The sequence below is a fragment of the Hippocampus zosterae genome, chromosome 10 (assembly GCF_025434085.1).
Source record: "Hippocampus zosterae strain Florida chromosome 10, ASM2543408v3, whole genome shotgun sequence".
NCBI classification, from domain to species: domain Eukaryota; kingdom Metazoa; phylum Chordata; class Actinopteri; order Syngnathiformes; family Syngnathidae; genus Hippocampus; species Hippocampus zosterae.
Window position 1 is genome coordinate 4,536,599 of NC_067460.1, and position 27,935 is coordinate 4,564,533.

At 40.6% G+C, this 27,935-nt stretch overlaps 2 protein-coding genes across 4 annotated transcripts in view; both read left to right on the forward strand.

Moving 5' to 3' along the window:
• The first annotated feature begins 1,265 nt into the window (after nt 1–1,265).
• Nucleotides 1,266–27,340, forward strand: gkup (glucuronokinase with putative uridyl pyrophosphorylase). Of its 2 annotated transcripts, none has more exons than XM_052078928.1 (23): nt 1,266–1,487; nt 2,560–2,669; nt 2,781–2,825; nt 2,937–3,090; nt 3,166–3,237; nt 3,308–3,396; nt 3,479–3,632; nt 9,171–9,248; nt 9,683–9,774; nt 9,900–10,005; nt 10,090–10,169; nt 10,270–10,338; nt 12,918–12,978; nt 14,251–14,267; nt 16,250–16,307; nt 16,726–16,818; nt 19,148–19,208; nt 19,777–19,890; nt 21,150–21,207; nt 23,569–23,637; nt 25,092–25,155; nt 25,261–25,332; nt 27,170–27,340. In XM_052078928.1, exons 1-23 carry the CDS (start codon nt 1,431–1,433, stop codon nt 27,263–27,265), a joined length of 1,869 nt encoding a protein of 622 aa, XP_051934888.1. In that variant the 5' UTR covers nt 1,266–1,430; the 3' UTR covers nt 27,266–27,340. The 2 variants fall into 2 exon arrangements, with proteins under 2 accessions (XP_051934888.1, XP_051934889.1); XM_052078929.1 differs by having other exon boundaries at nt 1,267–1,487; nt 2,563–2,669.
• The window catches only part of arcn1b (archain 1b), a 102,295-nt gene continuing 78,750 nt past the window's right edge, over nt 4,391–27,935 (forward strand). Inside the window, exon 1 of one of the 2 annotated variants that reach the window (XM_052078964.1) lies at nt 4,391–4,400. The gene's annotated coding sequence lies outside the window, so the exon portion shown is untranslated. Of the gene's footprint in view, nt 4,401–11,505; nt 11,516–27,935 lie in introns of those variants that run through there. The other variant, XM_052078963.1, reaches the window with a different exon arrangement.

A 27,935-nucleotide genomic window follows, 5' to 3' on the forward strand; every position in this document is an offset into this window, starting at 1 on the left:
CAAACTTTTTTGTTTTGTCGCAGGCCACTTTGGAATTATGTCTTCCCTCGGAGGGCTGCTACAACGGTGAAACCGAATAAATGTTTAATCATAACATCTTATGACTACTTGTACACAAAAAACAATGGCTCACTAGTTTTGAAATCAGTCAGGTATTTGTTCAATTATTGTTCAAGTGAGTGTAAACGGGTCATAAAGTTATCGCAAAATGTCAGTTATTTATTACATATGATAATTTGAGAGTTCGGTATAGATTTAAGCAAGGGTCATGAAAGTTGAAACATATGATTTGCTTTCGCAGGCCGCATAAAATGATGTGGCTGGCCGGATCTGGTCCCCGGGCCTTGACTTTGACACCTGTATGAGCAATATCTGAGCCATTTCATTTCATGTGCAATATGTGTCTTGTGTGCAATATAAGCCTCAGTCCACACGACCATTACTACTGCTGCTGTTGTTGTGTGTTGTTGAGTTTTGTATTTATTTTATTTTATTCTATTTTATTTATTATTTTCGAAATGCACTAATGAGTGGCACCCAAATTTCGTTGTATCCTATACCAGTGTTTTTCAAACTTTTTTGAGCCAAGGCACACTTCTTTCATTGAAAAAAAATCTCGCGGCGCACCACTAGCTGAAAATGTGAGCCCCCCGCACCCCCCCCCCCCCCGTTTATTTTAACAATTAATGTGTGATATTGTTACTATAACTGTTTTTAACATTGAAGAATGATGTTATATCAGCTTGAATTGGAATCAAATGAACACAAAGAAAAGAGTATTTTCTCATCTTTCATATTTATTGTTTCACCGTCGTCCTGCATTCATGCGTCACAAATTCGCTTGACTATCGTCGAAACACAAGGCAATTGGCTCGCTGTTGCTACTCCCTAGCGGCATGGGAGAAACCGCACAGGCATACAAATTGGATATTTTCCCGCGGCACACCTGACAATGTCTCGTGGCACACCAGTGTGCCGCGGCACGCGGGTTGAAAAACCCTGTCCTATACAATACAATAATGTTTGAAAGTGCTCTATAAATACTGGTGACTTGACTTGACAATGACAATAAAGGCGATTCTGATTCTGTGGCTTAGACGGTGCTGACTTTTGATCAGCTCACAGAGACTATTTAATTCATGATTGGCAAGTGTTGTGTAACTACCTGAAATTAATTATTAAATCATGTTTTAATAAGTAATATTTACTTGGACGCGTAATAGTTATGAGCTAAACAATGAACTCCGCCTTTTCCTGTCTGGGGGCGGATCCTTGGTCAAAGTGCACGGCTCGAGCGGAAGTAGTCGCACATTGCCCTGCTGCAGCCAGGATCTTCACTGTGTGTTCAACCAGTCCATCGGAAGCTCAGCACAAGTACGGCACTGTCGCTAGACATCCGGAGTAGGATCCAGTAAACAGAAGCTGGCCACATGATTTGTGTACTACTGGTTGCCGGCCACGGCACACGTTTACAGACTGAAATAAAGGTCAGCGGGCATGTCTATTGCATAAGAATGAATCTTACGAGGACAAAGTTCGGAGGGTAGAAGTAAATGCAGTACGCCGAACTTCTTTAAGAATCATTGTAAAGAATTCCGCAACTACCACGTTGTTATGCCTATGCGGTACAGGTATACAGATCAACGAGTGAAATGTCCATGTAAAAAGTACACTCTTCTGGAAAAATGAAAACCACCCATTTTGACACGTATGTACAGTTGTGTACGAAAGTCAAGACACCCCCTTAAAATAGCATATTTTCTAGAGAAAAAAAACCCCATACAAACACACACACTAATTCAGAGTGTCTCTGGTGCAAGGGGAAAAACAATATTATCGGGGAATATTATTGCATAGTATTTTTTATTTTGTGGCTGACTAAAATAAAAAAAAACCTAAAACATATTTGGGCCTGTGCAAAAGTCGAGGCACCCTTCCGCGTTAGTACCTGCTGTTAAGACTCGTTCTCTGATATCGGTCAGATGTCACCTTCTAAACGCTTTCAACATTCAGTCGACGAGGCTGTGTGTGTGTGTGTGTGTATGTATTTCTATGTAGTACGAGCTGGTTCGCCGCCCTCCGAGCGGCTCATCAGCTAGTTCCTGCGGAAGGCTGGTAAGGTTCGGCCCACAAAAGTGTTGTTGCTTGGTTCAACTTTTTGTTCATCTTCATTGCTTATCGCGAAAATAAAGAGATGTTTAGCTCTACTAAATAACTAACAATTTCATTGCAATGCTTGTGGGTAGACAACATTTTTTCGCTAAGATGCCCGCGCGATCGTAGTGAGCCACTGCCTGAGCGGCGCAGGGACGGCGCGCAGCGGCGCGGTGAAGTAGGTACGTTTTGAAAAGGGACAGACGGAAGGACAGACCGCGTGCGGGACGACGCGCAATAGATATATAGATGTAGAAACAGGATTTTAACATACAGTACAAACATTAACTAATACTATATAAATTCATGTTTGTATAAGAAATCTTGAGGCATGAACTTTACGATCTCTATCCATGTATTGATATTATTAGCACAACAAGTCCTGGTAAGTTATCTTTCCTCAAGCAGAATGATGATACCGGCATGTACAGCCATCTAATTGGCGTACCAAAGACCTTGCTTCCTGGCATTGGAGGAAAGAAGATTTTGGACTTTTGGTGGAAAACTATCAACTTGTGAGTCTCAATGACTTAAGAAGTTTTCACGGTGATCGGTATTTGCTTTCTTTGTAATTATGTTGTTTACCTGATGTCATGTTGTGAATTGCATGTTTATTTTGTCCTCAGGCGTCAGTTATTTACAGAAGTGTATCTCGTCACTAATGCAGACAAGTGAGTGAAGCAGGAGCTCCAATTTACCTCCTTCAAGAAACCAGAAAGACACCAATAGAAAACCGAAGTGATGATTTGTTTTACTGTTGTTTGATTGTCTCCTCTGATTAGATATAAGCATTTTGAGCGCTGGGCCACAGCCAATGATTTCCCAGTGGAAAACATCATCAATGATGGCAGCACCACAGAGGAGGACTGTCTTGGCGCTGTGGCTGACCTGGAGTTGGCCATACGTAGTCGCAAGCTGCAAGATGACATCATCGTGGTAATATGAGTCTGTCTAAAATGAAATAAGTATCCGTGATATCGTGTGGTCTTGATTTCTCCCCCTTGCAAACAGATAGCGGGAGACATGTTGTGTGCCGACCAAAACTTTGACATCACTCAAGTGATCCGTTTTTTCCGTTCAAAGGTGAAAATCATTTTGCGTTATGGCAAGGATTCATTCAGGGAACTGAATTTACTTTGTGTGTTTGCTGAAGCCTGGAGAACTGCTTATTTACTATGAGATGGAGGAAAGCGAGAAAAGCAACTCCAGGGGCATTGTGGAAGTCTGTCCTGATTCCCATCGGTAACAATAATTTTTTTTTTTTTTAAAGAAATCCATTCCAAATCAAGACTAGGCTTTTAATTTGTGTTGTCGTTTGATGCAGAATCACTCGTTTCTGGGAGAAACCCCAGGAAGGACTCACATCTTCCCGTCTGGCCAGTGTGGTGTTTTACTGCATCCAGAGAGAGAGTCTGCCCTTGCTGTCTGAGTTCACAAGTCAGATGGAAGCCACAGACAGGTCCTTTGGAAGATTCTGGGTTCGTAAAGAAACATGATGCTTTTTCAGAACACCCATTGCCAACCTAGTCAATCTGCGGGTACTCGGGTTTTTTCCCACATTCCAAAAACATGCATTGCAGGTTAATGGAACACTCTAAATCAGTGGTCCTCAACTAGAAATGCTGTCGGTCCACTTTTTTTTTTTTTTATAAGCCCAAGGTCCGGTCCCATGCACGGTGGTCATGAGGAGCAGGGCTATATGCCCATTTAGTATGGTCTAGCCAAGCTATCTATCTATCTATCTATCTATCTATCTATCTATCTATCTATCTATCTATCTATCTATCTATCTATCTATCTATCTATCTATCTATCTATCTATCTATCTATCTATCTATCTATCTATCTATCTATCTATCTATCTATCTATCTATCTATCTATCTATCTATCTATCTATCTATCTATCTATCTATCTATCTATCTATCTATCTATCTATCTATCTATCTATCTATCTATCTATCTATCTATCTATCTATCTATCTATCTAAATATAGATAGACAATACATGCTGATTGATATAGATATATAGATATAGATAGCTATGGATAGATATATTTTTTTTCAATAAAAAGAAAAAAAACCCACCAAATTATTTTGAGGGCTTTGAGGGTATTCTAAGGCAGTGGTCCTCAACTAGAAATGCTGTCGGTCCACTTTTTTTTTTTTAATAAGACCAAGGTCCTGTCCCATGCACAGCGGTCATGGGGAGCAGGGCAATATGCCCATTTAGTATGGGCAAGCTAAGCTTATACAAATCAACACTCCTCACAACCAACCAATAATGGGGTGCATGAAAATAACAATTATTTACTTTGCCAGTACACAGCAAATAATGAGAGGTATTGTGTTGAGGCAGAGGAACTCTTTTTTTTACTTTAACTTTGTTAAACAGTAGTTTTCTTTTTTCCCTTAATTTAACAAAAGCAAAACAAAATACTCATTTTACCAAAATAAATACTAAAAATGAAAACAAAAATATTATTTTCATTTGTACAATTCCCCTTTTCACATCCCCTCTGAAATCATTGAAAAATATATCAGAAGAGGAGTTAAGAACCATTTTAATACTGACACAAGGGAGCACAGGAATGTGCAGTGCTGTTCTTCCACTAAAGGTGAATGCGAATGCAATGTCTGAGGCCTGCAAATATTATTTGAGGACGCCATTGGGATGTTCATTTAACATGTTGCGGTGTTCTGCTGTTAAACAGCTGCAAAGATCCCTGGATAGACGGGAGCAAAACTGCACACAATCGAAACGTCTGAAACTGCTGAAGCTGTGAGCACACTGTGGCGTCGCGCATGCGTCTGTTTCCTGACACAATCATCCATTTTGAATGCGTGACGCTGATGTATGGGCACACCTTAAGTTCAGAGGAGCCAATCAGCGCATGGATATCGCCGACATGCCCCCGTCTCCAGTTCGTCAAACATTATACACACACAGAGTCGCGCTGCTGCGTCCTCTGCAATACATCTGTTCGTGCACACAAATAATACAACGGATAATTTTAACAAGCGATCGCGGTAATGCGCAGATTATAGTCCAAAAATAGAAAATGTGTAACGTAAAAATCACTTTATAATTTATTATTTTATACAATTTGCCGCGGGTTCGGACAGAGGAGGCCCGGACAGGGGAGGTCGGCGGTCCGGTCGTGGATCGCGGTCCGCCAGTTGAGGAAGACGGCTCTAAATTGTGCCGTGATGTGAGTGTGAGCGCAAAGAGCCATATTAGACAAAGAAACAAAACAAAAAACAAATATGTCTGGAGCTGCAAAAAATAAAAGCCTTATAATGAAGGAAACACATGCTGTATGTATCTATATTAGCTATATTTGCCAACTATCAAAATGACGAACTTGGCTACATATACACAATGAGCCTTCATGATTACCGTATTTTCCGCACTAAAAGGCGCACTGGATTATGAGGCGCACCTTCAATGAATGGCCTATTTTGTAATTTTTTTCCATATATTGCACGCATTGGACTATAAGGCGCAATCTACAATGCATCCGCTAGATAGAGCTGCAGGTATGTCTTTGTCCGACTCCGTGCCTTCTCTTATTCTGTTTGACTCTAGAGGCGTTCATGACCGACTCCAAAAAAGTAAATTAATGATTACTTCAAAGAAATTACGAAAGTTGAAAATACAATAACGCATCAAAACAGAAAATCACAAAATAAATCCTATAGACCCCCGACAGAATTTATTTTGGCATTTCCTTGAGCGTAGCTGTAACAAAACGATCAGATGTCAGTAAATTGGAGAAGACTCGACTGTTTCAGAAGTGTTTGTTATTTATTCCTTTGTTGTGTACTGTATTCACAAATGAGGAAATCACAAAATAAATTATGTAGTGGGGCTATAGAATTTCTTTTGTGCTTTCCTCGCTTGATTTTCTGTTTTGATGCATTATTTTCAATGTTCGTAGCTTCATTGAAGGAATCGTTAATTTACGTTTTTTTTTGAGACTGTGAAAACCATTAATACAGTGTGCGTTTTAAAAAAACAACACCGCAGCTCTCCTTTTTTCGGAGCTGCAACAACAGCTTATTTAATAAAGCAGCGACACAGTTCACTGAACTAACAACAAGTTATAACATTGTAAGCATGTCTCCAGCAAGGAGCCATCTTGGGGTCGACATATTACCGTAATGACCAAACACAAGGCGCTCCGGATTTTAAGGCGCGCCGTGAGGTTTTAAGAAAATGGAAGACTTTTCGGTGCGCCTTATAGTGCGGAAAATACGGTAATTTTTTTTTTCCCTCTGCAGTGCATCCGTAGAGCAGGGGTGCCCAACCTTTTATTTTACTGCTTGGTGCTTTCTACCGCCTTATTACTTATTACTTATTACTGATTCGTCTTACTGTTTATTGTATATGTTAAATCGCTCCATGTACAGCACTTTGTATGCAGCGATGGCTGTTTGAAAGTGCTCTATAAATACTGTTGACTTGACTTGACTTGACTTTTATGACGAAAGATCTACTTTTTCCATCGACCTGTTACCGCATACGAGCGCATGCGCACGCACTTAATGAGCCATAATGAGCAACAGCCATAACAGCCCTCAGATGATCGAGACATGGTACACACTTTTGCAGCATCTTAACTATCGTAGCTCAAGTGTACCGTTTTAAAATGCTTCTCTCGGCCCTCCAGATTCCCATTCTTTGCCAGGACCCTCGATGAATTGTACATAAAACGCTGTTGTGGGGGGTATTTTTTTTTATTTTTGTTTTTTCAACAGCCACTTGATGGGCATCCCACCCTGCTAAAAGAAATGTGTGTCGCAGGCTATGATGTAAATCCTCGTTGACAGAAAGGTTGAAATTCTAGAAATATTTATCACAAATATTTATTCTACACATTTTCCAGCATTGGAAAACTTTCAGTACGTTTGTGCCATGTTTTTCTGCCTACAGAAACCAGATTATAGCAAAAAATATATTTCTCTCCCCCGTCTTTTTCCATTTTCAAACATTTTTGAAATAGCTCCAGGGAAGCCACTAAGGCCCTAAAGCGCTGTGTGTGGCTCTGGAGCCACGGGTTGCCGACCCCGGGTGTGTCCCTGCTATTGACTGGCAACCAATTCAGGGTGAACCACGCCTGCTGCCTGAAGACAGCCGTAGGGCAAATAGTTCAAAGGGGTGTGTTAAAAAAAAATAGCAGTGTGGCAAACTAATTTCTGAGTTCATCAATGTTGGGGAAGAAAAAAAAAACAAAAACAGGGGTGAATCAGGTGGCGCCTACTTAAGAATGATGAAACCAGCACAGGTTGAACATGCATTTGAGGAAAATGGGTTGTTCAAGACACTGCTCCGAAGAATGGCGTTCCTTGACTAAAAAGTTGATTGGAGAGGGAAGAACCGAGAGGTGCAAAAAATTGTTGGCTGTTCAGCTGAAATGATCTCCAATGCCTTCAAATGGGTAGAAAAACCAGAGACACATGGAAGAAAACAGAAGACAACTATTAAACTGGACCAGAGAATAACCAGAATGGCAAAGGCTCAGCCAATGATCAGCTCCAGGATGATCAAACACAGTCTGCAGTTACCTGTAAGTGCTGTGACAGTGAGAAGACGTCTGTGTGAAGCAAATGTATTTTCAAGAATCCCACGCAAAGTCCCTCTGTTACAAAAAAGGCATGTGCAGAAGAGGTTACAATTCCCCAAAGAACACATCAACTGGCCTCAAGAAAAATGGAGGAACATTTTGTGGGCTGCTGAAAGTAAAATTGTCCTTTTTGGGCCCAGGGGCCACAGACCATGTGTGAGATGGCCCCCAAACTCTGAATTCAAACCTCAGTACACATTGAAGACAGTGAAGCATGGTGGTGCAAGTATCATGGTCTGGACATGTTTCTCCTACTCTGGTGTTGGGCCCATTTATCGCATACCAGGGATCTTGGATCAGTTTGTGTATGTCAAGATACTTGAAGAGGTTATGTTGCCTTGTGCTGAAGAGGACATGCCCTTGAAATGGGTCAACATTGTCAACAAGACAATGACCCCAAACACACCAGTAGACGAGCAAGGTCTTGGTTCCAAACCAATAAAATTTATGTTATGGAGTGGTCAGCCCAATCCCCAGATCTCAATCTGGGAATCTTGAAGCAAAACCAAGAAATGTAACTGAATTGTGGAATGTTGTTAATCATGGAGTGAAATAACAACTGAAAGCTGCCACAAGTTGGTTGACTCTATGCCACACAGATGTGAAACAGTTATAAAAAACGGTGGTCATGCAACTAAATATTAGGATTGTTAAATCCTACCTTTTTTGGGAAAAAAACCCCAAAACAAAATAGTTTTGTACAGTCAACAGCAGACACTGCTATTTTTTTGAACACACCCCTTTGAACTACTGGTATTTAAGATAAGATAAGATATCCTTTATTTGTCCCACACTGGGGAAATTTACTGCCTCCAGCAGCAAGAATGTGGGTAGAAAGAAGAAAAAAACAAACAAAAACCATTCAATTAAGTGCAATATAAATACAAAATGGATAAATCGCAGTGCTATTTACAATTGTTTTTTCACATCACACACATCATTTAATTATTATTATTATTATTGTTGTTATTTTTATTCAGCAGCCTGACAGCAATCGGTAGGAACGAGCGTCGGTATCTCTCCTTTTTACAGCGCGGGTGTATAACATGCCGATTGTGAATGCTGGGTCTTGTTTATTTTCTGAGAATCTACTGCACCTACTGGTCACTTGTCTGGAATGTAACAATAAAAAATTTACTAAAAACCAGGGGTATTCTGGTTCGTCACATTGCACTGCTATTATTTTGAACAGTACTGTATACCAGCAGGGCATCAACCATAGTTGTGAAAGTGATTTTAAGGGTGGAATCTTCCTAATAAATGTTGAATTCCAAATTGTTGACTTCAAGGACAATCCACTTGGTAGGTTCCACTGCACTTAGGTAACTTTGGAACAAAACCTCTCATAGCCAAACAAGCTAATGCTGATTAAACTATTTTTCCCCCATAGGAGCATATTGTCAACCAGAATCTGCTTGATGTGTTTGGAATGAAGCTCCCAACTGGATTCCAGCTAATTGGACAAGTGGTATGCGCTTCGTTTTTTACGTCATCATTTTACTAGTTCCTGTTGTACCATGCATTGAGCGTTGTTATGCCTGACCTGTTCGATTTGCAGCAATGAGTGCTGCGTATCTTAAGTAAATATATGCTCGGTAAAAGTGTCTTGTAGTGTATGATTGAGATTTGTGTATCGCTACATTGTTTCCTGTGTAATTTAGGAAGAAATTTGGTTTATGAATTCCTCAGAATGTGCAAAACAATTGTCATCATCAAATAGTTTTGACCTTTGCCTGATGCGATCAAATGTTCATTGACATTTAAGTTTTACTGCTAATTTGTACATAAATTCAACTGCATGCTGATTTTTGTGGCGTTGTATAAGAGAATTTGCCCCAAAAAATCACATCTGCATTTCATTAATCCTCTGTTATTGACCATGTGTGTTTCTGAACATCTCAGGGTCTGTCAGATTACACCAAGTGGCTCACCCGATTCTCCAACAAGGAGCAGGACAAATCTGACAGATCAATCACGTTTCGGTCTTTTGCCAGGTTTGTATAGTCATAACTAACTTTGATTTATATTGATATTTAATTGCAGTATTACCTTTACTTTAGATCTTTCAATCTCACCAAGAGAATGTGCTTATCGCAATAACTTTGACTGATAATGACAGGGTTGGATTAATGGGAAATCCATCAGACTGCTTTAACGGGAAAACCATCGCCATGACGATCATGAACTTCTGGGCCGAGGTCACCCTTGTGAAAAGCCAAAGTTTGGTATAGCAGTACATACATACGCATTGGTGCAGCCAACATTATCATCACTGACAAAGTAACAACTAAGTTACTTTGATGTTCTAGGTCCTCGTTCCTCATCCTCTTAACGACCCCACCGAGTTTGGAAGCTTACAAGATTTGTTCAGTATCAGTCGGAAAGAGGGGTGCGTATGATACAATCTCATGAGATTGAATACACAATAACATATTTCACTTTCGGTTCTTGTCACATTGATACTGTATCCTACTGTTTATCCACTGCAGTTACTTTGGGGGCCTGCGGCTGCTGCAAGCGACCTGTAAGAAATTCTACCAGTTCTGCTGCCAACAAGGGTGAGACTTTCCGAAAGCACAAAGATTGACTACATTATTTTAAAAAACGATACTAGTCATTTTTATCTTTACAAAATGATTATCATTCACCAATCGGTTTAAGGGGATGGCTATTCATAAAGTGAAATATTTAAATACTACGGATAGTTGTGTATGCTTGGAATCTCTTGACTGCCTGCTCATCCACCAAATGTGAAATAAAACGACAAAGTAAATATTTTGGGAGATACCCGCAGTATTTTCAGAAACGTGTCTGGGTAGGCCATTCTGAAATTCTTTACTGTTCATCTTTAACAGTCGGGCTAATTAACATAAGGCTGCCCCCACAATTAAGTTTTCGCCTACGACTTAGCAGCTAGGCTAGGGGGAACAGTCAGGTTGTTGGACTTCAGGGATGCACTATCACGTCAAATGCCAAAGGTAAACAGAGCTGCAGATGAGCATAAAAAAAAGGTGACTATATTTTGATTTTCTAAAAAAAGAGTCAGACCGGCCTTGAGATTCTGAAATGATACCCAACTAAAACTATGCCATACAATATATTCATTCATCTTCCGAACAGCTTGATCCTCACTAGGGTCGCGGGGGGTGCTGCAGCCGATCCCAGCTGTCTCCGGGCAGTTGGCGGGGGACACCCTGAATCTATCTATCTATCTATCTATCTATCTATCTATCTATCTATCTATCTATCTATCTATCTATCTATCTATCTATCTATCTATCTATCTATCTATCTATCTATCTATCTATCTATCTATCTATCTATCTATCTATCTATCTATCTATCTATCTATCTATCTATCTATCTATCTATCTATCTATCTATCTATCTATCTATCTATCTATCTATCTATCTATCTATCTATCTATCTATCTATCTATCTATCTATCTATCTATCTATCTATCTATCTATCTATCTAAATATAGATAGACAATACATGCTGATTGATATAGATATATAGATATAGATAGCTATGGATAGATATATTTTTTTTCAATAAAAAGAAAAAAAACCCACCAAATTATTTTGAGGGCTTTGAGGGTATTCTAAGGCAGTGGTCCTCAACTAGAAATGCTGTCGGTCCACTTTTTTTTTTTAATAAGACCAAGGTCCGGTCCCATGCACAGCGGTCATGGGGAGCAGGGCAATATGCCCATTTAGTATGGGCAAGCTAAGCTTATACAAATCAACACTCCTCACAACCAACCAATAATGGGGTGCATGAAAATAACAATTATTCACTTTGCCAGTACACAGCAAATAATGAGGGGTATTGTGTTGAGGCACAGGAACTATTTTATTTTGTTAAGTTGTGCCTGCTTAATAACAGAAATAGCCCTTTTAGGGAAATAAGACATTTTCATTTTAACTTTGTTAAACAGTAGTTGTAATTTTCCCATTAATTTAACAAAAACAAAACAAAATACTAATTTTACCAAAATAAATACTAAACATAAAAACAAAAATATCCTTTTCATTTGTACAATTCCCCTTTTCACATCCCTTCTGAAATCACTTAAAAAATATATCAGAAGAGGAGTTAAGAACCATTTTAAATACTGACACAAGGGAGCACAGGTATGTGCAGTGCTGTTCTTCCACTAAAGGTTAATGCAATGTCTGAGGCATGCAAATATTATTTGAGGACACCATTGGGATGTTCATTTACCATGTAATTGTCTGTGTGCGGCTCTCCTTGGCTGAAGCTGTGAGCACACTGTGGCGTCGCGCATGCGTCTGTTTCCTGACACAATTATCCATTTTGAATGCGTGCTGACGCTTATGTATGGACACACCTTAAGTTCAGAGGAGCCAATCAGCGCATCGTTATCCCCGACATGCCCTGCTCAGGGAAGGTCTCGAGTGAGTCAAATATTATACACACAAAGTCGCGCTGCCGCGGTCCTCTGCATTACATCTGTTCGTGCACGCAAAGAATACAACCGTTAATTTTAACAAGCGATCGCGGTAATGCGCAGATTATAGTCCACAAATATAAAATGTATAACGTAAAAGTCAATTTATAAATTATTTTATACAATTTGCCGAGGGTCCGGACAGAGGAGGTCCGGACAGAGGAGGTCGGCGGTCCGGACAGAGGAGGTCGGCGGTCCGGTCGTGGATCGCGGTCCGCCAGTTGAGGAAGAGGGATTTAGAGTGTTCAATCAGCCTGCCACGCATGTTTTTTTTTTGGAATGTGGGAGGAAACCGGAGCACCCGGAGAAAACCCACGCAGACCCGGGGAGAACATGTAAACTCCACACAGGGAGGCCGGAGCTGGAATCGAACCCGGTACCTCTGCACTGTGAAGCCAACGTGCTAAACACTAGACTACCGGGCCGCCCCCATACAATATAATTCAAATAATTTTAAAATAGGGCTATACGATATTGGAAAAATATGCAATATGTAATAGGGGTGTTGCATATTGCAATCTCGATATATTGGAAGAGTTAACATGCACCTCGTTTCATGACATCGTTTCATTGCTGCTTATACAAATGACTCTCGATGTCTTGAAAAACCTTTTTCCTAATTAACATTGCGTGTTGCATCTTTCAACATTTGTCTCCACAGCATCGCATTGACAAAGCAGAACTTCACATTGAAGTATGACACAAACATTCCACGACAAGTGGTGAGGTTTTCTACTCCTGTACTAATTGCTTCATAAGAAAATGAGGCTATATTCATGCTTACAACACAATTCAAGGAAAAAAAAGCACATATGCGACACTCTTTTTTTTCATGCAGGTTGAACAGTACGATCAATTTTGTTTTCTTGCCCAAATCCAACCGTGGCTTTGTCAAATATGGATATATTTTGAACATGTATGCGACGTGACTGCATTGTGAACGCTCATTCATTCACATCGGACCAAAACGTCATCAAAAGCCCTGCATGCGCGTAATTTAGACACACTGGCGGTTCATTTATTACCAGCGGCAATGGCGTGACGACATCTTTAGATACCTCCTTTAAATGAGGAGAAGAAGGAGCGTGCGGACTTTGTATCGGTCTGTCGTCGTGAAGAAGGAGCTGAGCCAAAAGGCGAAGCTCTCAATTATTGGTCGATCAACGTCCCAACCCTCACCTATGGTCACGAGATATGGGTCATGACCGAAAGAACGAGATCTCGGATACAAGCAGCCAAAATGAGTTTTCTCCGCAGGGTGTCCGGGCTCTCCCTTAGAGATAAGGTGATAAGCTCAGTCGTCCGTAGGGGCTCAGAGTCGAGCCGCTTCTCCTCCATGTCGAAAGGAGCCAGATGAGGTGGCTCTGGCATCTGATTAGGATCCTGGACGCCTCCCTGGTGAGGTGTTCCGGGCATGTCCCACCGACAGGAGGCCCCGGGGATGACCCAGCACACGCTGGAGAGACTATGTCACCCAGCTGGCTTCGGAACGCCTCAGGATCCCCCGGGAAGAGCTGAAAAAAGTGGCTGGGGGGAGAGGGAAATCTGGGCTTCCCTGCTAAAGCTGCTGCCCCCCATGACCCGATAAGCGGCAGAAAATGGATGGATGGATGGGCACAAGGAGCAATGCCTCATATCTCCAAAATATTTCTACCTCCTCCCGCCTCCTCCTCTGGCGATATGAGATGATAAAATGACCACCAATACCATTTGTACTTATAGTAAAAACTGCAGCATGTGACATGCTTTTTTGTTGGGGTCGGGGGGGGTGCATCACTCCACGGCGTCCTTTGTGCACACACATATATCACATCAGGGATGCGTTGCTTTCACATTAGTGTCGGATTTGTTTTTCCTAATGTAAATGTATAAGAATATATAAGAAACATCGGATTTAACAAAAAAAAAATCGGAATCGGGCATCATGCCCTGCAGTGCGAATGTAGCCTGAAAGAAGAACCTAAACATCATTTTCTGTCTGTCTTTTTTTGTAGGGCCTTGCTGGGAGCAGGTTGGTGTCTTTCTTTCCTTGTCGCTAATTCAAACAGCATACTCTAAATGTTTTCTTGCTTTTCAATGGAATCTACACTGGTTTAATGTACCGTATTGGCCCGAGTATAATACGGTGTTTTATTCAGTGAAATAAGACTGAAAAAGTGGGGGTCGTCTAGATTTGTAAATTTCCCCAGTGTGGGACAAATAAAGGATATCTTATCTTAGACATTATACCCATTCACGACGCTAGATGGTGCCAGATCTCATTGAAGCGAATGCTGAACTTGATTCTCCGGCCAAACCAAACCCCACGTCACGAAGAATAAAAATAAAAATAGCGGTAAGAAAGAAAAGAGAAGAAAATAATGGTTTACATATTTAAATGTTCAGATATTAATATTTGAATGAGGCAAAATGACATCCTTTTTCTCTCAAATATATTGTTATAATCAGCAACATCGGAACTGAACGACTATAGGCCTGTCGCCCTGACGTGTGTGGTCATGAAGTCCTTTGAACGCCTTGTGCTGAACAACCTAAAGAACGTCACTGGACCCCTGCTGGACCCTCTCCAGTTTGCCTACCGGGCAAACAGGTCTGTGGAAGACGCAGTCAACATAGGTCTGCACTACATCCTCAAGCACCTCGACAGCACAGGGACCTACGCAAGGATTCTGTTTGTGGATTTCAGATCTGCGTTCAACACCATCATCCCGGAACTCCTCACCCCCAAACTACTCCACCTCGGTGTGTCCCCTACGATCTGCCAGTGGATACTCAGCTTCCTGACGGGACGGACACAACAGGTGAGACTGGGAGCAACAACATCATCAATACGCACCACCAGCACTGGAGCCCCACAGGGATGTGTCCTCTCGCCACTGCTCTTCTCTCTCGACACAAATGATTGCACCTCAACAGATCCAGCTGTCAAACTCATAAAGTTCGCAGACGACACCACGGTCATCGGTCTCATCAAAAACGGCGACGAGTCTGCGTACCGCCAACAAGTGGAGCAGCTGGAGCTCTGGTGCGGCCGACACAACCTCGGGCTGAACACCCTCAAGACTGTAGAGATGATCGTGGACTTCAGGAAACATTCTTCTCCTCAGTTGCCCCTCACACTATCCAACTGCCCTGTGTCAACCGTCAAGACCTTCAAGTTCCTGGGAATCACAGTCTCCCAGGACATGAAGTGGGAAGCCAACACCATCTCCATCCTGAAAAGGGCCCGGCAGCGGATGTACTTCCTGAGGCTGCTGAGGAAGCATGGCCTGCCACAGGAGCTGCTACGACAGTTCTACACGGCAGTCATCGAATCAATCCTGTGTTCTTCCATCACGGTTTGGTTTGGGGCCGCCACAAAAAAGGACAAAATCCGACTTCAACGGACAGTTAGGACGGCAGAAAAAATCGTTGGCACCGCCCTATCCACTCTTGAGGACTTGCACACTGCAAGAATCAAGACAAGGGCACGGAAAATCCTCCTGGATCCCCCGCACCCTGCCCACCACCTTTTTCAGCCACTCCCCTCAGGCAGACGCTACAGATCCATGCGCACCAAATCCAGCAGACACTTAAACAGCTTCTTCCCTCTAGCCATTAACTCCTTAAACAGTCACTGACATAGTCACTCTTCTTGCACCACAAAATGGTACTACAAAACTACTGGTTACTCTAAAATGGTTCAATGATTTTGTTGTTTACGATGATACTAGTGCAGCGTGTTATACCGGAGACAAATTCCTTGTGTGTTCTACATACTTGGCCAATAAAGATGATTCTGATTCTGATTCTGATTTGTTTCAGATGTACTGTAATTATTTTCTGTATGAAAATTAATTTGGTGTTCAAAAAGTCTTTTTTCAAACTTGAGTCTTGAAAAAGAGGGGGTAGTCTTATAATCAGGGCCGTCTTATATTTGGGCCAATACGGTATGTGGTTCATTCACATACCGTAATATGAAATAATTTACTGGTCTTGCTATGTTGTGTGCAGTGCCATTGTCTCAGCCACCCTGAAGTGTCTCATGAAATTTTACAACCTCACAGATGATGTAAGGAGGTCAGGTGTTAACCTGACACTGTCTCACTGACACCCAGACCTGTCTTTATTGTTGCCGCCTCCAAGTGCTTTTGTGTCAAATCAATCCAAATGATTCAACTCCATTGAAAATTGGATTTGTTTCCAAATAGAGAAATTAAAAATATTTCACATTTAGCTCACGGGAAAAGTTTTGTTGATTGAAACATTTTGCATAACAGTCATTTGTATTGGGTATTGTATAATTTGGATTGTAACTATAGGTGCGTTTGTTTCCACTACATTAAAAAAAAAGTAACTAATTACAAGAATAACATTAGAACAAACACTGCCAAATGAAACATCAATTGCACTTGGTGAGAGTAACAAAATTGCAAAACAGCTTTCATATTAAGATAATAAATGAAATGTCTTATTTACATCCATACCAGGATCTCCCAAAGCCAGTCCGAGCCAACTTTATTCTTAATGTGGAAACTGACGAACTCTTCATTACTGCAGGCCTTCAAGACAGGGTTGCGCAGGTAACTATCGCATGTAAACAGGGCTGGACTGGCGGTCGGGTATACCGGGCATTTGCCCGGTGTGTCGACAGCTATCCAGTCGCCGGCTGATGCTATTAAAACAACACATTCATCACTTTTTGCTCTTTTATATTCAATAGACCGGCTGCCATCTGAGAGGGGGCAGCCCATTCTTCCATATTTATTATTGACACTTGTCCGAACCGTGTAGGTTTTGGCACATAGGCACCTTGTTCCTCTGTGGAACATGCTGGCGTAATATGACAATAATGTGGAGATGTAATCATGCATAGTATTTAGCTTTTAGAAGTACTGTAACAAGCATTTTAATTTTTACTTTAAGAGCTACTTGGCACTGTTAACTGAAGGGGTTGGTTGCCATAAATGCTAATTTAACTTGGGGTGCAATAAAATGGCGCACAAGTACATCACACACACGTACAACCTCTTTTTACACTTAAAAGAAACATCTCAAAAAACAGACACACATAAATAGCTGCAAATACCGAGAAAGAATAATGTAAGGTCACAGCCATAGATGTGGTCACTATGGAAAGCTCCTCTCTTAAAACCCGAGTATGTAGTATCCAACCCCTGGGAAAAAAAATGTTTGTCATTTGTGAGACAATCCCCATGACAGAAGTGTTGGAATGATTTAAATTGTAGCAATTGTTTTTAATTACATATTCACTTTACCGCTATATGAATTGTACAAGTAATTTCTTCCTCTTATTCAGAAGAGTCTACATATCCATATTTCTTAGGTCGGTGATTCACAACCGTTATTGAGCCAAGGATCATATTTTAAATTCGAAAAATCGCATGGCACACCGCCAAACAGAATTGTTACGAAAAGAGGAATTTCATAATTTATGCCATCTAATAGATCATTTATTTGTTCTTTCTGTCATGAGTTGCTGGTATAAAGGGACAAATATAAATTATTTGTTATTAATAAATCATTTTCTCACTACTTAACTCATTCAATTCCAGCCATTTTCACTCGAGCAAAACCCACCATTCCCAACTTTTACTGCATTTTGACAATTGCCCCGATACAAGAGCACACACGTCTTGCACTGCATTCGGGTATCACTTTGGCCGCGGTGTGACTTTTGCATGACTCAGATGATGTTCTTGCACATGGAGCCTCTTTTAATGGCTGCTTGTTACTTTTATGCGAACGAAACCGTCCTGCAGCTTTTAGCAACTCCATCTCCCATGTCATGGTGGAAGATTTTCTTCCCCAAAAACAGTTTTGATTTCTCCACCGCTAATGGTGAGAATGTACTCCCATGCATCCTTCCCCCTCTACTTCTATTTGTCCTGCAGCATATGATCCTGGCTGATCTCCTAACTCCCGCTGCTACCTAATGGACAGATATTAAATGATTTACAATGCAGACAAGCCTGATCCTCTTCAGTGGCTGTGTCAGACTCATCTGCAACGTCAAACAAAACAACCCCCCCCCCGAGATGACGTATAAATACGTCATGGGTCGACGGTCGTTGGTGACTTGACGTATTAATACATCATGAGGAATAAAAGAGTTAAATGAATTTTGATGAGTCCTGCGGCACACCGTTGGAGCTCATACGGCACATTAATGGGTCCCGGCATGCTGACCACAACAATTATGAGTTGGGTTTGGGTAAATAGTAAACATTTTTTCAGCAAACAAATGGCAGTCATTTGTGCTCTGTTAGTTATGAGGGGCCGGTCTAAGCCAAACATGCAGGGTAAGATTTTCTTTCCCCTCCAAGTCCACCCCTGCAGGGAAATGACAACAAACAATACCAAAAGTATTTGAACACTTCACCATAATACCAATGTCGCATATAGGAAGACAGAACTCTGACAGTCGTACAGTACTTCTACTTAACTTACTCCTTAAGATCAGGATTTTTTCAAACATATTCATTAAAAAAAAAAAATTAGGTCCACAAAAATTCCGCAAACGTTCCGCGAGAAGCAGTGAAAGTCAGCAAAACAACAGTGAGTCACATAGAGCAACATATACAGAACTACATGTATATGTTTACTGTATTTTGTTATTTATACACTAACCTAACCTTACTTATACATGTTTAAATATATTAGTATACAGCATTAAGTTATGTTAATTACTGCAAAATTTACTTCTACATGCATGTATACCATTAAATTTGGCCTTATAAATATTTTTTATACTCATACACATGTACCTATACCGGGGGGGTCGCTACTTAGCGGATTTTCGTTTATCGCAGATGGTTTCGGACCCAATTAACTGCGATAAACGAGGGATTACTGTATTGTCAAATAAATTGCTTTTGATTTGTCATGCAGGTCTACGAAGGTTTAGTTTACATGGACTTCAGCAAGAAGGTCATGGAAGAGCAGGGTTACGGTATTCACATCACAGTACAGTCCATACTGGTTTACACACAATATCTCCCCCGCACACACACACACACATATGCATATATATATATATATATATATATATATATATATATATATATACAGTCAAACCTCGGTTTTCGTCCATAATCCGTTCCAGAAGGCTGTTCGAAAACCGAATAGTTCGAAAACCGAAACCACACTCTTTTTAAAATAAAAATGTTTATTGAATGCAATGGAAAGCAACACGGGGAAGCGTCACTTCCTCGTCTACCCGAGGAAGCGTCACTTCCTAGTGTAAGGGAGGCGAGAGTCAAATGGTGCATTCAAGTGCGCTCAGTTTGTTCGAGAACCGAAATTTTTGGTAGAAAACCGAATTGGTCGAGAAGCGAGACGTTCGAAAACCGAGGTTTTACTGTGTGTGTGTGTATATATATATATATATATATATATATATATATATATATATATATATATATATATATATATGTTAAAAAATATATAAACATATATATAAACCCGGTTATAGTATAAATATATAAATATACTTTTTGGATGATATTTTCCACTTTTAGGGAACTACATCTCCATGGATATGAGTGGCCTACCTCTATTCTGGTTGGCCTACTTGAGTGACCCAAGTGACTCAGGGCGTATTCATAACAACATCCGACAACGCTGGCTCAATGGTAGGCCCCTATTCTTTTTCAGGCTGCATTTTCGTTGAATAGGATTGTGTTGTAGACCACCAATAAGTGAAACCCGTGACTTTGAAATACCCGATAGCAGCGGTGCACAAACTTTTTTGACCGAATATCTACTTTTCAATCAAACAACCTCCCGCGAACTACCCGTTACCGCACACTTACACCCGCATACTATTATGAGCAACAGCCTGACATTGAGGCATGTGGCGCCCTTTTGCAAGCCTATTAACTATCGTAGCTCACGCGTACCGTTTTAAAATGCTTCTCTCACCCCTCCAGATTCCCAAAATATATAGTGCAACAGCTCTGATCTTAAGCTTCAATTGCAGACTGCTGAGCGCTAACAACTTCTGGTGACACAGTTTGCACGCCACCGCCGGTTAAAGATGACCTGCTTTATTTTTACTTTTTACTTTTTTGTGAAAGTGAGACTGACATAATGAGTAGGGTGCAGTGTGCATCAACACAAAAAGATATATTACTAACATGCACACAAATGTTTGTTAGTTTTTTTTCCTCTACACTCCTCGCGATCGACTTGGGACCAGCCCACGAGCTACTGGTCGATCGCGATCGACGTAATGGGCACCCGGCCCTATAAAAATACTCTGAATGTGCGGTTTTACAGCATTTACGGCACTTAACATTTTTAAGGTCTTTCAACACAAAATAATACGAGCTAATTCAAACACATATAATTGAAAGAGAGCAATTACTAAAAATATTGTGCAATGTAATAACAGTGTCCCACTCCACCCGTGTTTCCAGTAAACTGATTGCTTTTGTTGCAAACGATCTCATCATCTCACAATATACAGTACATCAATAACCACACCCACTGATGTACAGTACATCATAATATGAACCCACAGCCATTTCTTTCTACAGTATAGGCATAAACATCCCGGATTTCGGTGGATGACATTAAATAATTTTCACCAAATACTACAAAGGAATTGCTGTGCTGAAATATATCTGTTTCATTGATCTTCTTTCCAATTTACCGTCTTCTGTAAAATCTGAAGTCCTGAAACTTAAATCAGTGGTCATACAATATTTTAAGATACCGGTACCTAAAAGAAGGTACATGATGTTTTAGGTGTTTAATTTTTTTTATTTATTTTTTTAATAATCAATCTATGCAGTGGTTCTTAACCTTGTTAGAGGTATCGAACCCAACCAATTCATATGCACGTTGTTGTGTGGTGGTTCTTAATTTAGCATGAGTTGTCTTTCTGCAGGGGATACTCTTGTGGTCGAAGCCATGCAGACCTTTGCTCAACTTACTGATCAAGCCAGGTAAATCAAATCATGATGCTGTCAATAAGGCTCGTGGTTCAGTGGTTAGTGTGTCAATCTCACAGTGCAGAGGTACCGGGTTTAATTCCAGCTGCAGCCTCCCTGTGTGTAGTTTGCATGTTCTCCTTAGGCCTGGGTGGGTTTCCTCCCACATTCCAAAAACATTCATGCTGAATGAAGACTCTAAATTGTCCCTATGTGTGAGTGTGAGCGCGGATGGTTGTTCGTCTCTGTGTGCCCTGTGATTGGCTGGCAACTGGTTCAGGGTGTGCCCCGCCTACTGCCCGAAGATAACTCGGATAGGCTCCAGCACCCCTCACGACCCTTGTGAGGATATACAGATCAGAAAATAGATGGATGGACAAAGGGATGCCGTCCATCCATCCATGGACGTCATGCCCTGGGGGGGCACGAGGCTCTGTCAAGGGGGGCGCGTTTGACCTCGGGGAACATGCTTTTAAATTTTTTTTTTCGTCCTAAAATAACGTGCAGTTGCACCTCCACTACGTTAGGGGGCAGTGGCGCTCTCATTGGCAGAGTTTGCGCAGGGAGCATTCTCAGGGAGGAAACATGACAAGGCATCTGTAGTGCTTGGCTTCAATGTGACTGCGGTGGCAGACGAGGGAAGATTGATGTGCATACTGTGTCTAAAACACCAAACTACGGCCCGGGGGCCGGATCCGGCCCGCCTCCACATTTGGTCCAGCCCCCCTGAACAATACCAGAGAGTCTTTTGATTTGTTTTTCATCTATGTATATTTGTATTTTATCATAAAATTTGGCTTTTGCAATAAAATATTCCTTAGTTATGAACTATTTTCATGATTAACTATTAGCTAGTAACAATTTCATAAACACATATAACGTGACATTTGTTCCATCCTTCTGCGGTCTGTGCAGTTATCTGGCAACCCCAGAAAAAAAATCCTAAACCCGTCCCTCTCAAAGAGAAAGTAAATCATGGCGAAAAGGTGAGGTAAGAGAAAAAAATTATTCAGAATACAGGGAATTTAACCCAAAATGGAGAAACAATTTTTTTTCAATGCAAAGAAAAGATTGTCATCTGTCGGTGGCGGTATTCAAAGAATACAATCTGCGGAGACACTATGAATCCCGTCACAACAACAAGTACAATTTTTTGCATGGGCAAATGAGAGCAGACAAACTGTCAACGCTAAAAAGAGGAACGTTAGCTCAGCAAAATACATTTGTACGCCAAGCTCAGCTGAACCAGCCATCTGTTTGGGCTAGCTTTCGGTTTGCTCAACTGATAGCAAGCAGCGGTAAGGAGAGTTTGTCAAGAAATGCATGAATGCTGTCGCGGAGGTGGTGTGTCCCGAGAAGAAAGACGTCTTTAATACCGCGAGTATCAAAAAAAGTTATTTGATTTTGTGTGGGTTTCATGGAAACAATACATTTTTACGTCTAGGTACACTTGCAGTCACACTTTTGCTGTTACAAACTGACCCCGCCACCCACCCCCGTAAGAGAAGCGAAAAGTTATGTGGCCCTCACAGGAATAGGTTTGGGGACCACTGGTCTAAAACTTTTGGTAGCGGAAAGCATGAAGCCAAATAAATTAAGGCGTCACTTAAAGACATTACACCCCAATCACGTTGATAAGCTGCTTTGGGTTTTTTCAGCAAAAATGTGCCGAATATTGCCAACAATCATGCCGCTTTGTGACTGCTACTTCAGTAAACTAAAATACAGGTCCCGGCTACACATTGAGCAGGAGTCGACCGAGATTTGCTGTGTCCTGCTTCAAACCTCGCTTCGAAAAGCTGTGCATTGCAAAACGTGCTCATTGTAGCCATTAATCCAGACATCATCTTTGATTAAAAAAAAAAAAGCACAAATTTGTTTATATATTTTTGTTTTGCTGGTTAAAGTTTTAAAAAAATATTGTGCTCTGAGACCATGTTGGTGATTAGTTTGAATGCATTGTTGGTTATTGATTTTATGTAATTTTATTTTTCGGTATTGTATGGTTTGACATGGTCAGTTAAATTAAGGATTTAATGTTATTTCTGAATTTCAGATGCACTCTGAATCTTTTCTGTTCCAGTTACAAAAGCTATTCTTTGTTCTAAGTTGGTCCATATTTGTTTCTTTTTTTATTCTCTTATACGTTAATAAGGATACAGTGTTATGCAAAGGTGTACTTATAACAATTTTATAGGCAAATGATACTATTTATAGTTGTGCGGGAGGGCGGGGCATGTTTTCCTCTTCCTTGGGGGGGCATAACATAAAATAATTAAGAACCACTGTTTTATGGAAACATGTTTGGATTTTTAAAACTAGACCTTTATTTCACCTTAGCAGTGGTTCAAAGAAACATTCCATCTGTTCTCTTAGGGTGGCTCTCATGGAAAAAGACTGGAACTGTCTGGCACAACTAATGGACCACAACTTTGAGCTAAGGAGGTAAACCATCTACTCTGATACATTCGTAGGATTGCAAAACCATTTGTAATGCGGAATATTAAAGATTTAACCATGACAAGTATTCTCTTGAGGCTTTAAGAAATACTCTGTCCTACATGAACGTTTTTCTGTTTACATGAACGTAAACAGAAATGTCTCTTGTATGTATATTTCTGCTTCAAGGTTCAATGAGGGGGAAAAAAACAGCTTTGAAAATCAAGATAGAGAAAATGGTTATTACTAACTGTAATATAACAAACTAATCTACCAAATGGACATGAGCAATTAATCTTGACATCCAGTAATCCCTCGTTTTTTACAGTTAATGGGGACAAGAACTCCTCGGAAAAGGTGAAAAACCACAAAGTAGGATTTAACCCCTCCGCCCCACAGGACATTTTGTGTATGTGGGTACCAGCATGTTCTAAAATATGTAAACAGCATTTATACTTTACATATTTGAGACAACAGTTACAACAGTACACATATTTACTTAAGTCATTAATTATAAAAACAACTCTCAGTTGTCTCGAAGCCTTTTGGTTCACTTGAGACTCTTCTGCTGGAGGCGCTGACCGTGTAGGTTTATAAATTGGAGAAAAACATGGTGATGGATAGCTTTCTTGTCTTCTTAGTTAAAATATATATATATATTTTTTTAAGTTAAAAAAAACCCTCTTACCTAGATGACAGTTTCGGCTGTCACTTCAGCCTGTCACTGCTTCCTTGTGACGTGTCAAAAAACAAACAAACAAACAAACAAACAAACACCTGACCGGGTTGTGAAACCTTCAAAATAAGGCTTGCCAACCCTGTTAAGGCTCTTGCCGCAGTTTAAGCAATGTGTCCATGGTGATGTTGCCATCTCCTTGGTGGGATGAGCAGGGTTTTCATGCTCCCACACACCCTGGACACATTGCTTCAACAGCGGCAAGGGCTTGGAGTGCAGCGTAATTACCGGTAATCCAAAAAAGTTCATGCGAACACAACACTAAGATACAGAATGAGACAGTCAACAGCGTCACGAGACAAAACAAGAGAAGGTGCTGGTGGGTCGGGCTGCGATGATGTGCAGCCAATCAGCTCACGGGATAAATCCACTCGTGCTCTCTCTGGTCGATGTCGCGCCGGGAACCAATCACGTGACTTGTATGAGTGCCAGTGGCATCTACAGTACAGACATGTGCAAAGCCAATGAGTCAACTCATCTCTCTGTTCGGCATGTAGAAAGCTTCTCGAGAGCGCATCAACAGAAAACAACACGTCTTTTCGCAATATGGCTGCCGATTTGGCTACATTTAAAAATGTTAGTGGCGAGGGATTACTGTATCTCAGAGATGTTTCTTCTCAGTATATGGGATGATAAGATAAATATTGAAACATGGAAAAACTGCCATCTGTCGAGCCACATTTTCACAAGTATGTTTAAGCAGCAGAAACAATACCTCGTACAGGTCTGTGTACACCGATGAGTGCCTTGGTCCTGGCAACCTCAAGATGGTGGCGTTAGCAAAGGAGGTATGAGAGATTTCTCTTTCTACTTATAAAGTTCATATTTTATTCAAAAGCATTCCATTTCACGTTTGTTATGTTCTTTCTTCCTATGCTCTCTGCTCGGTGCAGTTTGGCTCAGCTGTGAAGTTACCAGGCAGCGGAGGGGCAGTGGTAGGATTGTGCCTAGACCCAGAAAAACTGGTAAGATTACCCCACAGAATATTTCCAGTCACCTTAATCGAGGGCAGTGCTTCTCAACCGCTTCCCAAAATATTTAGCTCTGCAAGGAGCACCAAAATGGGTAACATTAAAATAGTGAAATGGTGCATTGTTTGGAGGCTTTAGTCCCTAAAAAGCATATTTACCCCACCAAAGTCAAATGCAACTGAGCTGTCCTCTAAAAATGTACTTATTTGAGAAGTAAAAACAAAAAAAAATAATATTGTACTCGATTAAAAGTTATATGGCTACCAGCTTCATTCTATTGATTGTATTTAATGTTTTAATGTTGTGAATTTGCACTTGTTCATTCAGTGATTCTTTCACATACAGTACTATCAAAACAAAGTCATATATTTATGTACACCTCCGTTTTGACCATTTGGAGTCAAATTTATAGACGCTGCTTTTTCATGTTGCTGCTGCTCGTATGACTGATCAGGGCAACATCCCCAACTCAGGCATGCGCCACAAAGCATGGGAAGTGTGTCCCTAACATTTCAGCTGAACTTGCTCAAGGTCACAGTCACTCCCTTTCCTCTTTTTCACATCATCATATCTGTCATGTCTGGGGTTAGTGTTGTATATTGGAGTGGGCTCAATTCCTCTCCCACAATCACTTTGTGAAAAACTGGTGTTCATTCCAGGGTGTACAATAGCCCTTTTTTACGCCTTAAGTCAGTTGATGTATGCTCCAAATCCCCCATGACTGAATAGGGCAAGATAATGCATATGTGATATTCAGTAGTTAACAAAGCTTGAATTCACATCGTGCCCCAAACTACAGTCGCCACCATTATGCAGATTTTTAAGCGATTGTTTTTGAATCTGTACAGGCAAGTTGAATTTGGAGTTGCAGGCTTCAGTGTTTTACACCAGGTTGTGCCGCCACTTGCCAAGCAGCACTGAGGTTGACTGAAAGAGATGTAGCATAATTAAGAACCAAGGAGACATGTCCCAAACCCACAAGTTCCAATGGGAGTCGTTTCGACAGAGCAGAGAGAATGTAGGCTTCTGAGTATTGTTATATTCTCTGCTTCTATGTGTTGCTGCTCCATACTTGTTTAAGTAGTTGAAGGGTATGACGTTTTATAATTTTGCATTATACAGTCAAACCTGAAAGTATTCATACCCCTAGGGTATGAATAGTTAAGGGCTTGTTTGAAGCTAGTGGACCTTTAGTTTGATGAAATAAGAGAGTATAGAAGTAAGATGAAATAAGAGAGTGTAGAAGTTAATTCAGTGAGTTCGAAAAAAGAAAAAAAAAGATAACCGACCACTGAACCAAACAGAAGATGGACAAATCTATTCATACTATTCAAAGAACTTCTTTAATTTCTGTACAGTCAATTCACGCGATCCGTGGGGGATTAGGACTTGCCCGGCCCACAAATATCCAACATTTGTGAATATTTGACACCCATTGAAATACAGTTAAAACCTAAAAACAATTATCCCCAAAACAGCGATTAACTTTCAATACACGGAAAATGGGACGGAAAACCTGACATCCACGCCCCTCCCCCATCTCCCTCTCCCCCATAAAAAAAAAAACAACCTATTATTTTATTATTAAAAAATATTTTAAGATACTGGAAAAAAATCTCAGTCTACAGAAGTCTTACTATTCCTATGCATGTGTATCTGTACTTACTAGTAATATATGTATTGTCAATATTTGGAGGATATTCAATAGGATACACAATGTTTGTTTGCAACATGTTCATACCAAATCCAATATTGGCGGAGCTCAGTTCCCAGTCGAAAATAAAGCTAACAATATCTGGTTGCCTGATGTCACTTTTGTCTGTCCCATCAGGAGCCGATGAGACAAGCTTTCCAAGAGGCCGGCTGTGTTTTCTGTGTCATCATTCCGTACAACCCATCTGTCAGCGCTGTCAGCAGTCAACCGTGACCGTCAAGCTGCTCAAGGCCAACACGGGTCACTGGAGGATTATCAATCAAAATAAATGCTAATGTTGTATGAAAATCGGCACATGAAGTTGGTACTAATAGTGTCATGTACATTGATTTGTATGAGTATTCATATTTGACTTTTTCACACCTAACAACGACAAACTGCAATCTTTTTATTGTGATTTTATACGAACGGCAAACACGGTGTAGCATATAATTGTGAAACGGAATGGCAATGGAAGGCTTAAAATAAGTGGTTTTGCATCCCAGTTGATTGCCTCGTGACCGCACCAGCTAGCTACAAATAGCAACGAGCTTTGGGTGTCTACTGCTGTGGCTAAACATGTTGCAGTAGATCCCAAGTCATCATTTCTGCATATGTGTGTGTGTGTGTGTACACATGTACACGTGTGATGGTCAGGTCACAAAAATGTGAAAAAGACATTTAAAAGTGGAAAAACACTATTATTTTGTCATATAATTGTTTTCTATCATGGAGCAAAATTATTTGATTTAAAAGTCATCACTTTTGATTGTTTATAATTAAGTGATATTTCTTAACTTTCTTAACACACTCATTGTGCAAGTGTGCATCATATTTTTTTTCTAAAGTAATTAAAATGGCATTTTATAAATGTGTGTCATTTTTATTGTTTCACAGGTAGGGT